The 14,904-nt window shown below is 51.8% G+C and overlaps 1 protein-coding gene across 3 annotated transcripts in view; it reads left to right on the top strand.

Moving 5' to 3' along the window:
* The first annotated feature begins 207 nt into the window (after positions 1–207).
* LOC128311096 (uncharacterized) overlaps positions 208–14,904 on the top strand; it is an 88,208-nt gene continuing 73,511 nt past the window's right edge. For all 3 annotated transcript variants that reach the window (XR_008289050.1, XR_008289049.1, XM_053199825.1), the window contains exons 1-2: positions 208–985; positions 1,919–2,080. Coding sequence is in view for 1 of the 3 variants with exons in the window: in XM_053199825.1 (XP_053055800.1) it covers positions 922–985; positions 1,919–2,080 (226 nt within the window). In the remaining 2 variants the exon portion in view is untranslated. The remainder of the gene's footprint in view (positions 986–1,918; positions 2,081–14,904) is intronic.

The raw sequence follows: 14,904 nt of genomic DNA, 5'->3' as shown, positions 1-14,904 counted from the left end.
GGATCTGACTCCGCCCCCAGCTGCACGTGGGGGGCGTGGCCCCCAGCGGGCCCTTTTTTAGCCACTCCTGCGGCAGGAGAGGTCTTTTCCTCAAGTTCCTGCAAGGGACCGGATTGGCCCCTTTGGGTCATGTGCCCATCCAGGCACGAGGCGGGCGCTTGGGGCACCGTGATTGGATGGACTTGGGTCACGTGCCGCCTCTGAAGGAAGGGGAGGGCTAGGTGGCTCGCAGCTGCGCTGGCTCTGGGACGCGCTCCCCTCGGAAGTGATGGGGTGAGCAGGGGGGGACGACCTCTCTCCCTGCTTCAGCGCACAGCCGCCTATGAGGAAGGCACCAGTGTCACCCCAACCCCACAGAGAAGGCGGGGACGCTCGGGGTGTCTTAGTTGCTTGTCCCAAGTCACAGCAGGAAGTGGTAGACTTTCTTAATGGGGGAGAAGAGGGCTGTGAGGAGCGCGGCGTGTTGCCATCTGCTTCGTGGACCTCTGCCTGGGCCGCGTCGGAGGGTTTCTCTCCGGGAGAGGCGAGTGGCTCCGTGAGTGGGAGCAGGTCCTATATGATAGACTGTGGCTTGGGGACTGATCTTGGGGTCATCTAACTGCGTGGGTGCGGTAGACGTGCAAATAGAGGACTTTGACTTTCTGAGCCTCGGCTTTCCTCGTCTGCGTAAAGGGAGCGGTAGCAGCCCACGCCAGCATTACTGGGAGGATTCAGCGAGTTAATGTTTGCAGAAGTCCTTTGGAGACGGTGGTGGCCCCATGGGTTTGCTTTTCCCCTACTCCGGACCCCTTCCCCACTCCTTATTGTCAAGGTGGCGCCCAGAAGCGTCTGCTTTCTGCGGTGCTTATGTGACGAATCTGTTGGATGGCGTTGGGTTAAGAGTGGTCCTCTGGGACCCAGAATAGCTAACAGTGGCCACCCATGAAGTGTCCCAGCCACCGGGGACTTCCCATGCAGTCACCTCACCCTCACCTTACTCCCCAAGGTAGGTTCTATGATTATGCCTACTTTTTTTTTTTATGTTTGTTTATTTTTTGAGAGAGCGCGCATGTGTGCACGCGAGTGGGGGAGGGGCAGAGAGAGAGAGGGAGACCCAGAATCCGAAGTGGGCTCCAGGCTCCGAGGTGTCAGCACAGAGCCCGAGGTGGGGCTCAAACTCACAAACCGCGAGATCCTGATCTGTGCTGAAGTCAGATGCTTAACTGACTGGGCCACCCAGGTGCCTCTATGAGTATGCCCACCCTATGGATAAGGACACGGAGGGGTCCCACCGTGCAGGAGGACGCTCAGCTACTAAGGGGCAGAGCTGGGGTTTGAACCTGGGTCTGTTGGATTCGGAAACCTGTGTTCTTTACTCTGCAGTAGTGTTTATGCTGCTATAGTCGGGGATCCTGTCGCGGTGGGGAGTGCTTGGGGGAGAAGCTTTGGGCCAGCCCTGGGCAGGGGGCTTTCTCGATTCATTAGAGTGATTGAAATAGGCAGCTTCCTGCCTTGCGACTCATGGGCTTGTCCAGTGTCCTGCAGGGCACCTGGGGTGGGGGTAGGGGATGTGGGGTGAGATCAGGGGGTCCCTGGGGCTTTGTAGCACGAGTGCACAGTGCTGATGGATCAGCGGGTCGGTGAATGTTTATGAAACACCATCCATTCACTCATCTTGTTTATTCATACGTGGCAGACATTGGTTCCAGGGTCTGTGGGCGACACAAAGGGACTATAATGCATGGTCCTTACAGTGGCGGACATCTGATGCTTTGTGAACCCCCGTCCCCTCCTCTGACCACAGCACCAGGTGCCCTTGGAGGGCCCCCCTCACTCCTGTTCAGGTGGTTGGGTGGGGGAGGGCCACAGTTAGAGGTGTTCAGAGGTGGGTCGGCCCTGGGCCTTGGGTGGACACTTTCTTCCCTCTGGGCTTGTAGAGGTGGATGGATGCGACGGCCTGGAGATGCCGAGGGCTGTCCTGCCAGCTCGTGGGGAGACCCCGTCCACCAGCAGCGTGGAAGCAGCAGGGCCAGGAGATGGAGAATCCAGAGAGATTTCTTCACCTACAGGACCCAGCTGGGCATGTCTCTGGACTTCTCAGGTATGGGAGGCCATGAGACCTTTAAATAATCAACCCAGTTTGAGTAGCGTTTCTACCTTATGTGCACTTGACCACAAGCATAAGGCATGCTTTATGTTTAGGAGATTTTTCTATACCACGGGGACCTGGGTTTTAGTTCTGGCTTTGTCTCTTAAGTCATAGCATGAGCCAGCTCCACCTCCCCTCTGGGCCTCAGTCTTCCCATCTGTAAAATGAATAATACTCTGGGCCCCCTGCCTCCTAAAGTCCCTTCCGCTCTTGCCATCTGTGCATTTAGGATTCGTCAGTGAGATGAGACCAAATAAGGAGAAACTGAGAAGCCTAGGGTGTCTTCTGCTGGGCTCAGAGTTCTGTCTGTTGAGGCGGAGAGGAGTGGGGCCAAGGACCGAGTGCACGGGGAGCAGGGGCGCGTTTGTGGGAGGCCAGAGCAGCCCATGCGGGTGCGGCTGCCCCTTGCAGACACACAAAGCATCCGTAACAATTACACCTGCCCACAAAGCTCCCTCCGCAGATGGCTGTGGGGCTGCGCGCTGAGCTCGGGGAGGGAGATGTGAGAAAGCGGGGCAGCTGGCATCAGATCAGCTGCAGATACGGGGATGCGGCTGTGCAGTTTTTAACACAGACCTTGAATGCCCGTGACCTGCAGGAGTGGTGCCCGGGGTCCCACACTGAGGAGATGCAGAAACCTGAGTTCCGGCTGCTCTGTCTCTCAGGTTCCAGACATACCCGAGGTGGCCAGGCCAAACAGCCTGCAGAGACAGCTGGCTTTTTTTTTTTTTTTTTTGAGCCTTCATTGGTCCCCGTCCTCCTGGGGCTGAGTGAACCCGTGATGCTATTGATCGATCACATTTGTAAAGGAAACGAGCCTGTTTGTTCGGGGGTGTTAGGCTACCAGTCGCAAAAACCCTGTTTGCAGCAGCTAAAAAGATTAGAATATTTGCTCCTCTAGTAAGAAATTTCGAGACCAAAGCATAAGGATACCTTGTGCTCTAAGAGAGTCACGGGGACCCCGACCTTCCCCCAGATGCCTTTTAGGGAGGGAGCAGCGTCGTGGCGAGGGGCTGTCTTTGCAAGACTGTGTCTTTTTTTGTTTTAAGTTTGTTTATTTTGAGAGAGAGAGAGAGAGGAAGAGAGTGGAGAGGGGCAGGGAGAGACAGAGAGAGAATCCCAAGCAGGCTCCGCACTGTCGGGACAGAACCTTGAGGTCAGGACCCAAGCTGAAAACAAGAGTTGGCCACCGGTTGGCCCCAGCCTGTGCCTTTTGATCTGAGAAGACACGCTTTTCTAGCAGCCTCTGAGAGACCTGCTCATCCGGTGGCCGGGAGGGAGCACATCCCAGACCCGAGTGCGGGAGGCCGAGGAGAAAGGCGCTGGCGGGAGGGTGGCGGTCCACCGTGGTGGGCAGTGAGAACACGAGCCCTGATGGCCCTCCTGTCGGTTTCTGAGGGGCTGAGTCGAGGCGGCCTTGGACCCCCCCACCCCCTGTCTTCTCCTGATGCCACTGCTTACTTAGTCACCATGTGACCACGATGCACAAGAGAGAGACTTCAGCCTGTGGAGCAGAGACCAGGATCAAATCCCAGTGGGCACAAACCCATTTGCAGGTGCTTACTGCAAACCTAAATTTTTTTTTTTTTTGTCTTTAAAAAAAAAGTTTGTTTATTTTTGAGAGAGACAGAGAGTATGAGCAGGGAAGGGGCAGAGAGAGAGGGAGTCATAGAATCTGAAGCAGCCTCCAGGCTCCCGGCTGTCAGCATAGAGCCCGACATGGGGCTCGAACCCATGAACTGCGAGACCATGACCTGAGTTGAATTCGGATGCTCAACCGATTGAGCCACCCAGGCGCCCCATATTTTTTTTGTCTTTAAAAAAAAATTATGTTAAATGATGGAAATTGACACTTGAAGAGTTTTTTTTTTTCAGTTTATTTGAGAGAGATAAAGCACAAGTGAGGGAGGGGCAGAGAGAGAGGAAGAGAATCCCAAGCGGGCTCTGTGCTCGAATTCACAATGGCGAGATCATGACCTGAGTTGAAACCAAGAGTCCGAGGCTTAGCCAGCTGAGCCACCCAGGTGCCCCCAAACCTAAGTATTTCTGATCCGACTTTTGATACCTATGAGGCTTGTCTAACCAAAGCTTCTCTCTGACTGTGAGTCAGCAAGGATGTCATATTCTGGTTTAGTCAGGCTAGACTCACTCTGCTGTGCCTGTGCTTCTAGAAACAAACTTCAGAACCTCAGTGGTTGAGCCCAGAGTTTACTGTTCACTCCCACGAGGTCGGCTGTGGACCTGGCGCCTCTCGGGGGAAGCTCCCTGTGGAATGGCGACTCAGACCCCCGACTGCTCTGTCTTTTAGGTGCCTGTGGCTCCAGGGTCCCCATGGCAGGGAGGAGACCTGCAGGCCCACGCACTGTTTTAGGTGCTTCAGCCTGAAAGGGACACGTCTCCCTTCCGCTCACAGCCCGTTGGCCACACTTAGAAGGAATCACAAGCCCCCCCTCCCCATCTGTGGGGGGCCGGGAAAGGCCAGGGAGCCCTGGGTCAGCAGGGAGCAGTGTGTCTTTGCACCTGCCTTTCGTGGCTTCCCTTTGTCCTCAGCGTCAAGTGGGCACCTGCCTGCCCAGGCTTTCCCCACTCCCCACTGTACCGTCCGTGCTCTGCGGGGATGAGGGAATTTAGGCATCAGAGCAGGCTTCCTCATGCCTACCGCCTGGCCTTTGCACATGCTGTCCCTCTGACCCTCCTCCTTCCCAACGTCTCCTCACGGCCAAGTCCTACTTATTCTCCATGCTTCATCTTGGGTTTTATTTTCTGTCCCCTCCAGGTGGGCTGGGGCACCTTCTGTGGCCCCCGTACCTCCCTGCGTGGATGTCGCTGGTGCCTCATTGCCCAGCCATTTATTTTCCCGTCTTCTCGACTTTCTCCCTGCACCAGCTTGAGCTGTGACTTGACCCTGATAACGCCTAGGTGCCCAGCACAGGTGTTCACTGGCCACCAGTTAATGAAAGAAAAGCAACGAATGAACTTTTATTTCGGTTGGCTTGGGCCCTCGTCTTGGGAAGTGTGGAGTAAATTGAAGTAAGTCAGCTTTGTTAGAGATCCTTCTGGTAAAAACCGCAGCTTCCCGATGATCCGTGGCTGCCTCTGGGGACAGAGAGGGAAGCTGTCGTGGCCTCTCCCCAGGGACGTTTGCTCTGCAGCGAAAGAGGGGGCCACCCTCCCTCCCTGAGGCATGTCTTGTACAGAACTTTAGTGTCGCAGTTTGTCACACTGCTTATTTTTAAAGTTTTATTTTTATTTTATTTTGAGAGAGGGAGCAAGAGCATGAGCACAGGAGGGGCAGAGAGAAAGGGAGAGAGAGAATCCCAAGCAGGCTCCACACCATCAGCACGGAGTCCAACGTGGGGCTCGAACCCACGAACCGTGAGATTGTGACCTGAACCCAAATCAAGAGTCAGAAGCTTAACTGACTGAGCCCCCCGGTGCCCCACAACACTGCCTGTTCATAGATGGAAACCCTCGTTTCAAGGCTGACTCTCAGATCCCGGCGCTGTCACCAAGGAGCCACACGGCCTTAGGAGAGCCACTTTGCTGCTTTGAACCTCCTTGATAAACTGAGGGTCATAGCCATAAGTTCGGTGGCAGAGGGCGTGTGGGGCAGTCGGCACTCAGCAGGCAGACCGCGTGTTCTCAAAATCAGCTACTGTTACTCTGGTTTGTTGTTTATTAATATCAAACAGGATAAAGTATTAGATAAGTATTCAGGGTCTCAGAATCTTTTAAGGGTGTGAATGCAGCCGGTCCTGGCCTCTAGAGATGAGAGCCTGTTCTGTCCAGAGGCGATTTGGTGTGGGGCTCCTCTGTGCCTGTTTCCTCACGTCTGCAGTAACCCCCCCGTATTTCACCAGCTGGTTCCTGGGATCTTGTTAAGTCTCCAGAAAAGCTCCTTTATTCACTCAACCACATCAGCAAGTTTGGCTGCCAGATGACTGGCTGTGGGGCTTGGGCTACTATCCTAACCTCTCTGTGCCTTAGCTTCTTCATCTGTAAAGGGGCGGGGGCTAACAATAGTGCTTACAATTTCTGAGATTATCATGGAAATTGAATGAAGCACACAAAACATTTAGAAAGTATCTGGGGGATGCCTGGGTGGCTCAACTGGTTAAGTGTCTGACTTAGTTTTGGCTCAGGTCATGATCTCACCGTGTGTGGGTTCGAGCCCCGCGTCTGTGCTGGCACAGAGCCTACTTGGGATTCTCTGTCTCCCTCTGTCTCTGCCCTTCCCTGCTCACATGCTCTCTCTCTCTCTTTCAAAAATAATAAAATTTAAAAAAAGTGCCTGGAACATAGCGCTCAATAAATGTTGATTGATACTCTTATTACCAGACATGGTCTGTGACAGGTGCTGGGGGGGTTCTGCAGGGAACAAGACGCCGTCCCTCCCCTCATGAAGCGTAGGGGGCAGACTAGCGAACAGGCAATCAGAGCCCAGGGCAGAAAGTCCCATATGCAGGAGGTTAGGAGGGGAGCTGGTGCAGGTGTGGGCTGGGAGCCAGACCGTGTGGCCGGGAATTCTGGCCGCCCCCTCACTGAGAATGAAAAGGTGGTCCACACTTGGAACTGTGCACCTCACCCTGATGTCCGGAGGATTAGCCACCCCGCAGCGCTTAGAGCAGTGCGACATCGCCCGCATGCTCAGAATGGGAAGGCATTCTTTTTACTCTGGAACCTGGGGTGGAAGTCAGGAAAGCTGAGACTGAAGGATGAGCTGGGGTGGGAGGCGGGTGACGGTGGGGAGTGAAAGAAGCTGGGTGTGGTTCCAGGGAGCGAGGAAGGGAGGGGTGAGCAGTGGGGCTGGAGGTAACTGGGGCCATCCTCCTGTAGACGATGGCACATCTGTTCATTCTGCCAATGTTCACTGCCCTGCTCTGTGTCTGGGCCCTGGGGGCACAGCAGGGCATGGAACAGACTTGGCCAAGGAGGTGAGCCGTTAGCCTTGGCTAATGGGGGAGCCAAGGAAGGATATTATGCAGGAAAGGCGGGTAAGACAACGTGTCTTTAAAAAGATGCCAAGGCTGAGGGTTCAGGTCCCAGTGCTAGTACGTAAAGGGCCACTGTGACCCGTCTGGATAGAATTGTCACGAGAAGGGCCAGCACTGAGGTCTTCAGCCCTGTTTGTCCCATGTGGGGCTGCCATGTAAGATAAGGGATGCCCAGTTAAATTTGAACTTCAAATAAACAAGTTCTTTTTTTCAAATGTTTATTTTTGAGAGAGAGTGTGTGCACTCACATGTGAGAGAGAGAGGAGGGGGAGGGACAGAGAGAGGGAGACAGAGGATCCAGACAAAGCAGGCTCCATGCTGATGGCACAGAGCCTGATGCAGGGCTTGAACTCATGAACCGTGAGATCGTGACCTGAGCTGAAGTCAGACACTTAACCCACTGAGCCACCCAGGCGCCCCAGATAATTTCTTAAATATAAGTATGTTCCAGATATTGCATCAAACATGCTTGTACTAAAACACCTGCTAACTCGGGCACCCCGACCTCCGTGGGGTCACGGCCTGGAGCTGACAGCCTCTGGGTGGCGGAACACGTGCCTCAGTGCTCACCTGAGCTCGGCCCTCCGCCTGCTGCGGGCAGGGTCCCGTCTTCACAAGATGGAGGGGGAAGCAAGACCGACGAGCTCCATGCAGTTTCCTCCGAGCCTCGCGATTGGCTTCTTTCCTCTTCTGGTCAGCTAGCCCTCCTCACCCCGCTTCTGCAGAACGCTGCCCCCCCCCCCCCAAACTTGGCCTTTTGCCCCTGCCTGCGAGGGTTAAGGAAGGCAGCTTCCTGAGTCAGCCCAGATCCCTTGGGCCTGGAAGGATGGAGCGAGATGGGTGCCACACAGCCCTTTATGCTCAAGGAGCTCGAGGGCGCCAGCCATATGCGGGATTCTTCCACTGTCTTTCAGGGGCAGCCTGTGCAAAGCACCCCCACGGGCAGGAAAGCAGAGACGCCATTGCTGAGTCCTTCGCTGGCGTGAAAAGGAGCAGTGGGCTGTGCAGACGAAAGGCCTTTGGGAGGCAAACATCCTGGGTTCTAGCCTCAGGTTTACCACCTACCACGGGCGTGAGTTTGGGCAGGCTGCTGCTCCTTCCTTGGCTCCAGGGTCCAACCCTGTGGGCTTTGGGGCAGGTGAACAGAGCTAACGTGTGTGAGACGCTCAGCCCCACAGTCCCTGGCGCCTGGCCGGGCACCGCAGGTGACTGAGGCACAGGTGCCAAAGGTCTGGTCTCCTTGTCGCCGATGAGGCCACAGAGAGGTCCAGAGAGGCGAAGTCCCAGGGTGGCTTCCACTAACTGGCAGAGCCAGACCTTGACCCTGACCCGCCTTCCTGAAACTCAGCATCAGGTAACGAAATGGCAACCCAGAAGGGTTCTCCGACTTAAAGCTTCTTTAAAAAGCGGAGACTTACTTACAAGACTCATGCATATTCACCAAAGATAATTGAGAAGACGCAGTTTTGCCAAAAGAAGAAAATACAACTCACCACCTGGAGATAGCCACGCCTGACGTGCCACGGTGTGTATTTTAAGACGTTGGGGAGATTTTTAGGAACCTAGAACTGAGAACCCAGTACCGCTGAGGGTTGAAACAGGGTTCTCAACCTCAGCACTGTTGACGTTCTGAGCTGGATGGTTCCTCGTGGGGGTGGGGGGCAGTGTGTGTCCTGCCCACTGGGGCATTCAGCTGCTTCGCTGAGTCCAGAGAAGCGAAGATGTCTTTAGATGATGCCAAGAGTCCCCTGGGAGCCCCGATAGGCCCCTTTGAGGATTGCTGGGTTTAGGGGTAGGGATTCTAGGTCAGCCACACCTGGATTTTGGTCCCATCTCAGGAGTCGACGCAGACAAGTTGGTCAAAGACTCTGAGCCCCGCTGTCCTCGTCTGTGAAATAGGCGCATTATCTGCCCTCCTGGGGGATTGTGAGGCTTCACGGCGATGGCACCCGGGACGCAGCGTTCGCTACAAGGGGGCGGCCGTCCTCATCAGCACCCTTGAGGTAGCTGGCTTCTCCCACGAGGCCCGACTTCACAAAACCCCAGACAAATCAACGATAAAATACCTGCGTTAGGAAATCCCTTTACTCCTGGCTACAGGCACCTCTTGTATTAGGCTGGCGGTAGGCGTTATGACTCAGAGTATGGCTGTAGGGCCAGCTGGCCTATTTCTGCTTCCTGTGTCTGTCCCCAAACGCTGGTGAAAACTCTGGCAAGGGACTGAACGTTTCCGTGCCTCAGTCTCCTCCCCTGTACAGCAAAGGCAGTGGTGGTTCCTATCTCATGGGGTCATGAGGAATCGATGAGTCCACCCAGTAAGTGGCTGCATTAATAAGTATGATATTATACACGCCTGGTCCCGGCGACGTGATGGGGGAGGGAAGGGGCACGTTGGGAGGAAACACCAGTGGGGGAGCACCTCTAGGCCGAGCAAACGACTGCATGTGGCTGTCTCCACCTCTGCTGCTCTCTGGACCCTCGGCATCACTGTCCCTGTGCCTGTAGGCTTGTGAATGACAACCACCTATCCCTGAGGTCTGGGACACTGGAGTCCATACCCCATGGAAATTTCACTTAAAAAAGAAATCATTGTGTCTTGGGGGCTCCTATGTGGCTCTCCCCGGCTTTTTTTTTTATAAAGGTTGTTACTTTTTTAATCATGGTAAAACATCCATAACATAAACACGCGTAACCATTTTAGCCATCTTAAGGGTACGTTCACACTGTTAGGCAACCATCACCGCCGTTTGTCTCCAGAACCTTGTCATCATCTCAGACTGCCACTCTGTCCCCATGAAATAACAAATCCCCGCCTCCCCCTCCCCCAGCCTCTGGGAGCCTCAATTCTGCTTTCCGCCTCTGTGAATTCGACTGCGTACCTCGAATAAGTGGAATCCTGCACTGTTTGTCCCCTGTTTCGCTTAGCACGCCTTCAGGGCTCATCCGTGTGAAGCCTGTGTCTCAGTTCCCTTCCTTTTTTAAGGCTGCCTAGTGTCCCACTGCACGTGTAGACTACACTCGGTTTATCCGCTCCTTGTCGATGGGCGCTTGGTTGTTTCACCTTTTGGTTGCTGTGAGTGCTGCTGTTGTGAACCTGGCTGTGCAGACACATGTTGGAGTCCCCACTTTCCATTCTTCTGGGTCTCTATCCAGAAGCGGAGTTGCTGCATCCTATGCTAATTCTACGTTGACCGATCTGAGGGACAGCCGTACTGTCGGCCGCAGTAGCCCCACCATATTACAATCCCACCAGCAAAGCTTGAGTCATCCAATTTCTCAACATCCTCACCAATACTATGTTTTAAGCCTTGGATTTTTACACCCTGAGAATAGTGGAGTGTGTGTAGAGGAAGGGACTTTCTTCGTATAATGCTTTTTTAAAAAAAGTTTATTTATTTATTTTGGGGTGGGTGGGTGGGGAGGGACAGAGAGAGGGAGAGAGAGAGAATCCCAAGCAGGATCCACGCTGTCAGCTCAGAGCCCGACATGGGGCTCGAACCTATGAACTGTGAGATCATGACCTGAGCCGCAACCAGGAATCAGGGGCTCAACTGGCTGAGCCGCCCAGGTGCCCCCATAATGCTTTGTTTTTTAAAGAGCTTCAGACACTTCTGCTGAGCAGTTGCACATTGCATGCTCACAACAGCACGGCAAAGTGGACGAGGCTGAGGCCACCCATTTCCCTCATGAGTCCTTCCCTCTTGACTTAGTTTTGCATCTAGGGAGAAGCAGAAGAACCATCTCAGAGAGTCTAGAAGATTCCGAGCTCTAACTCCAGTCTCTTGTGCTCTTTGGGCCTTTTTCCTTAGAGCTAACGGTTTGCCTTTTACGGGGTTGTAACTGAACCCAAGTTCGTACAGCTAAGTCATTCACTGAGACACAGCATGTGCCACAAGGAAGGGTTCATTGGGGGAAGGTTCATTCCAGAGGCAGCCAAACCAGGAGATGAGAGGGTGAGGCTCACATCTGCCTCCCTGAAGGAGGAGGGAACAAGGTTCTATAATCAGAGGGGTTGAGATTACATGATTACGTATTAGTGAAAACAGCAGGGAAGTTTATGACTGTTCATGAGGAAAGCTGGAGTATGCATATTGAGCAAACACACACGTCACGTGCGTACCACGTTTACTTTGGGGTGGGGACTTAACATCCAGACGAGGTGAAATCCAGCCCCTGATGTCAGCAGGTTATCTCAGGACAGGGAGAAGGGTCCATGGGCATGCTCTCAGAGCTGGTGTTAACTGGGCCTTGGGCTTGTTCTCTCCGGCGAGGAAGGCAGGGTCTTGTTTGTTCCCAGGCCGGAACCAAATCAGTTGACCTTGAGTCAGGTTTCTGCAGAGGTAGCTGCTGGATTAGTTAGTGGGGTCTGAAAAGACACAATAGCCAATTCGGGGTAACAGTTCTCTGAAAAACAAGCTTTAAACTTTTTTCTAATTTCAACCTCATTAACCCTATGGGGCATGGTTTCAATCCCCTTTGAGTTATGGTCATTTCTCAGCCTTTTAATTTTTTATTAGCGAGAGAGAACATGAGCGGGGGAGAGGAGCAGAGGAGGAGGAGGACGAGGAGAGAGAGAGAGAGGGAATGAATCTTAAGCAGCCTCCTTGATCAGCATGAAACTTTATGTGGGGCTCAATCCCATGACCATGGGCTCATGACCTGAGCCAAAATCAAGAGTTGGATGCTCAACCGACTGAGCCACCCAGGCACCCCCATTTCTCAGTATTAAAGGAATTATGATGATAAGCCCTCTGGTGACATCCTTATCTCCTCAGGTGAGGTAGGTTTTGAGTAAAGTGGTTTTGTAAATCTTAGCTTCATTCAATGATTAACATGCCTATGTGTAAGGCTAAGCAGAAGCTTCTAGCCTACAGGTCGCAGCAGCAAGGGAAATAGAAGCAACACAGAGCCAGACATGCTGAGTGTTTCCCTGTTACAGGGTCCCTATTCACAACGCCTTGCCTTGATCTTGGGAGACTTTCTACCCGCTTATAGGCACAGAGGCAGCAGGAGGCCATGAAACTTGCGAAGCCAGCTCACCCCTACTGCTCAGGGGCTGTGGACACACCACATGGGTCTTCAGCATGGCCTGGATCACACAACCTCTGCTTGTCTGCAGGATCAGAAAGTGAAGGGAGAGAGGAAGCCCTTCATGGAGTTCTGCCCCCTCTTCTTGACACGCCCTGGCTTTCGCAGCTGGGAGGCAGATGTTAGAGAAGGCTAACCCTCTATCGTTTCTTTGGTGGAGAGGCTCGCACACACAGTCCTCACTCATCTGGCTAGTCGTTCACATCTTTCATGAGATCATTCCGGCAGGATAGTTCGGGACATATACCGTTTTTGGTGATCTGCATTTTTTCCTGTAGGTTTGAATTATTACCATTTGGTGTCATTTCCTTTCAGCATGAAAAACTCCCTTTAGCAGTTCAGGTGTTTTTGTTTTTTAATGTTTATTTATTTGAGAGAGAAAGAGGGGGGAGGGGAAGAGAGAGAGACAGAGAATCCCAAGTAGGGTCCATGCTGTCCGTGCAGAGCCTGATGCAGGGCTCGGTCCCACCAACCATGAGATACGACCTGAGCTGAAATCAAGAGTCAGATGCTTCACAGACTGAGCCACCCAGGCGCCCCTAGCAGTTCTTATTGTACAAGTTTATTGGGGATGAGTTTTCCCAACCTTTGTCTATTTGAAATGTCTTTATTTTGCCTTCCTTTTTGAAGGATAATTTTACTTGATAAAGAATTATGGGTTGATGGGTCTTTTTTCTTCCAACATTGTGAAGATGTACGTTCCATCCTCTTATGACACTCATTGTTTCTCATGAGAAGTCAGCCGTCATTCATATGATTATCTCTCTATATAATATGTCCCCCCCCCCCCCCCCCCGGCTGCTTCCAAGATTTTCTCTTTATATTGGAATTTCAGGAATATGATTGTAATATATCTATGTGTAGTTTTCATTGTATTTATCTTGTCTGGGGTATGCCAAGCTTCTTGGACTTGTATGTTAATGTCTTTTAGCAAATTTGGAAAGTCTTGGGCTTTTTTCTTCCACTATTTTTTCCCTACCTATATTCCCTCTTCTCTCCTTCTAGGCTTCAAATTTCATGTCTATTAGGCCACGTGCTATGGTCGCACAGGTCTTTGAGGTTCTGTTCACTTTTTGTCAATCTCTTGTCTCTCTCTTCTTCAGAGTGGATCATTCCTGTTGACTGAGATTTCAACTCCGTGGCTCTTTTGCCTTTAATCTGATGTTATATTCATCTAGTGAAATTTTCATTTTAGGTATTATTTTATTTTCAGCTTTACAATCTATATTTGATATTTTGTTTTGTTTTGCTTTGGTTTCTCTGTCTCTACTGAGATTTGTCATCTGTTCATTCCTTATGTACATATTTTCTTTAAATCCTTAAACACATTTATAATAGCTGCCTTAAACTTCTTGTGTGAAATTCTTTCAACACCCAGGATCATTGTCTGTTGGCTTTATTTTTTCTTGATGATAGATCACATTTTTCTGCCTCCTTGCCTGTCTGGTGACTTATGATTAACTGTTGGACATCGTGTATGATACGTTATAAAGATTTTGGATTCTGTTGTGTTCCACTGAAGAGTGATTTTTGTGGTAGCAGGCAGTTAATTTGGATGGACTGATACCCCAAACCATACGTCCCTCATGGTCAACAGGAGCTGAAAACTCTGCTCAGTTCTTTCTATTTCTACCTGATTTTTTTTTTCTTCTGTAGTTCCTATGTTCCCCTCCCTCTGAAAATATAGTTTATACTCAGCCAATTATTTGGGTGCATTTTATATGCAGATGTTGGGGCTCATTCTAGCTATAGCTCTTTCCCTTCCAGGATTCCCTTCCTAAATTTCTGGCTGCTTTTCCAGCCCTGAACTCTGACTTTTGATACTTAAAGCCAGTAAGCTGCAGCTTGTTGTCACTCTGAGCTGCCTGAAGTTTGGTGAGTGCCCTCAGGCAAAAAGTCACAAATGTGCAAATCCCTCACATCCAATTCCCCGCCTTCGAAGGGTAAGGTCTCTTCGGCTTTCCACCGACTTCTGGTTGCTCTCCAGAACTTTCAAGTAGTTGTTTTTAAAGATATGTTGTGCAGATGTTATAATTCTGTGTAGGAGAGCTAGTCCAACCAAGCTACGCTCCCCTTCCTATGACACTGAATAACAATAACAGTGGTCACAACTTGGAGTTTGACGCCCACATGAATAGGTGGACTGTTTCACCAAAATCTGGTTTGGAGGCTTATGTGGCAAGAACCGGTCAGAGTTAAGTGTGACCACCCCTGCACCCCCAGATCCCCTTGAAAAGAGCCTGGGTTTTCTAGTTTGCTGCTGTTCCCACCCCTCCCTCTTGTCTCCCCCAGACTAAAGCCAATGGTCAATTTCTTCTTATCATCTTCAGTGTGGTTTTGTGGGCTTTTATTTCCAGTCAGAGTGTTCCAGCTTTTCCTCGTAACCCTTCCCGAGCCTGGGCCCAGAGTCATTCTGTAGCCCATTTGCCTATCCTTTCCTTCCGCCGTGACTCTGTGCTCACAGCTGCTTTTTCTCCAGTGTTCCATGCTGCTGAACATTCCTCCTCTACTTCTCCCCTCCTTCCTTCCCCTCCCTCACCCCCTCCAACCCTTCCTTGCTCCAACATTTCCCGAGCATTTGTTGTGTGCTCAGCACTGTTTTCGGACCTGGGAACATAGCAAATCATAAAGAGATCTTTGCCTTCGTGGAGCTGATGCGCGAAGGAAGGATGTGACAGTAAACGATTTGTAACA

Source organism: Acinonyx jubatus, chromosome A3 (genome assembly GCF_027475565.1).
Source record: "Acinonyx jubatus isolate Ajub_Pintada_27869175 chromosome A3, VMU_Ajub_asm_v1.0, whole genome shotgun sequence".
Taxonomy (NCBI): Eukaryota; Metazoa; Chordata; class Mammalia; order Carnivora; family Felidae; genus Acinonyx; species Acinonyx jubatus.
Note: the sequence above shows the minus strand (reverse complement) of the source record. Positions and strands in the feature narration are given on the sequence as shown.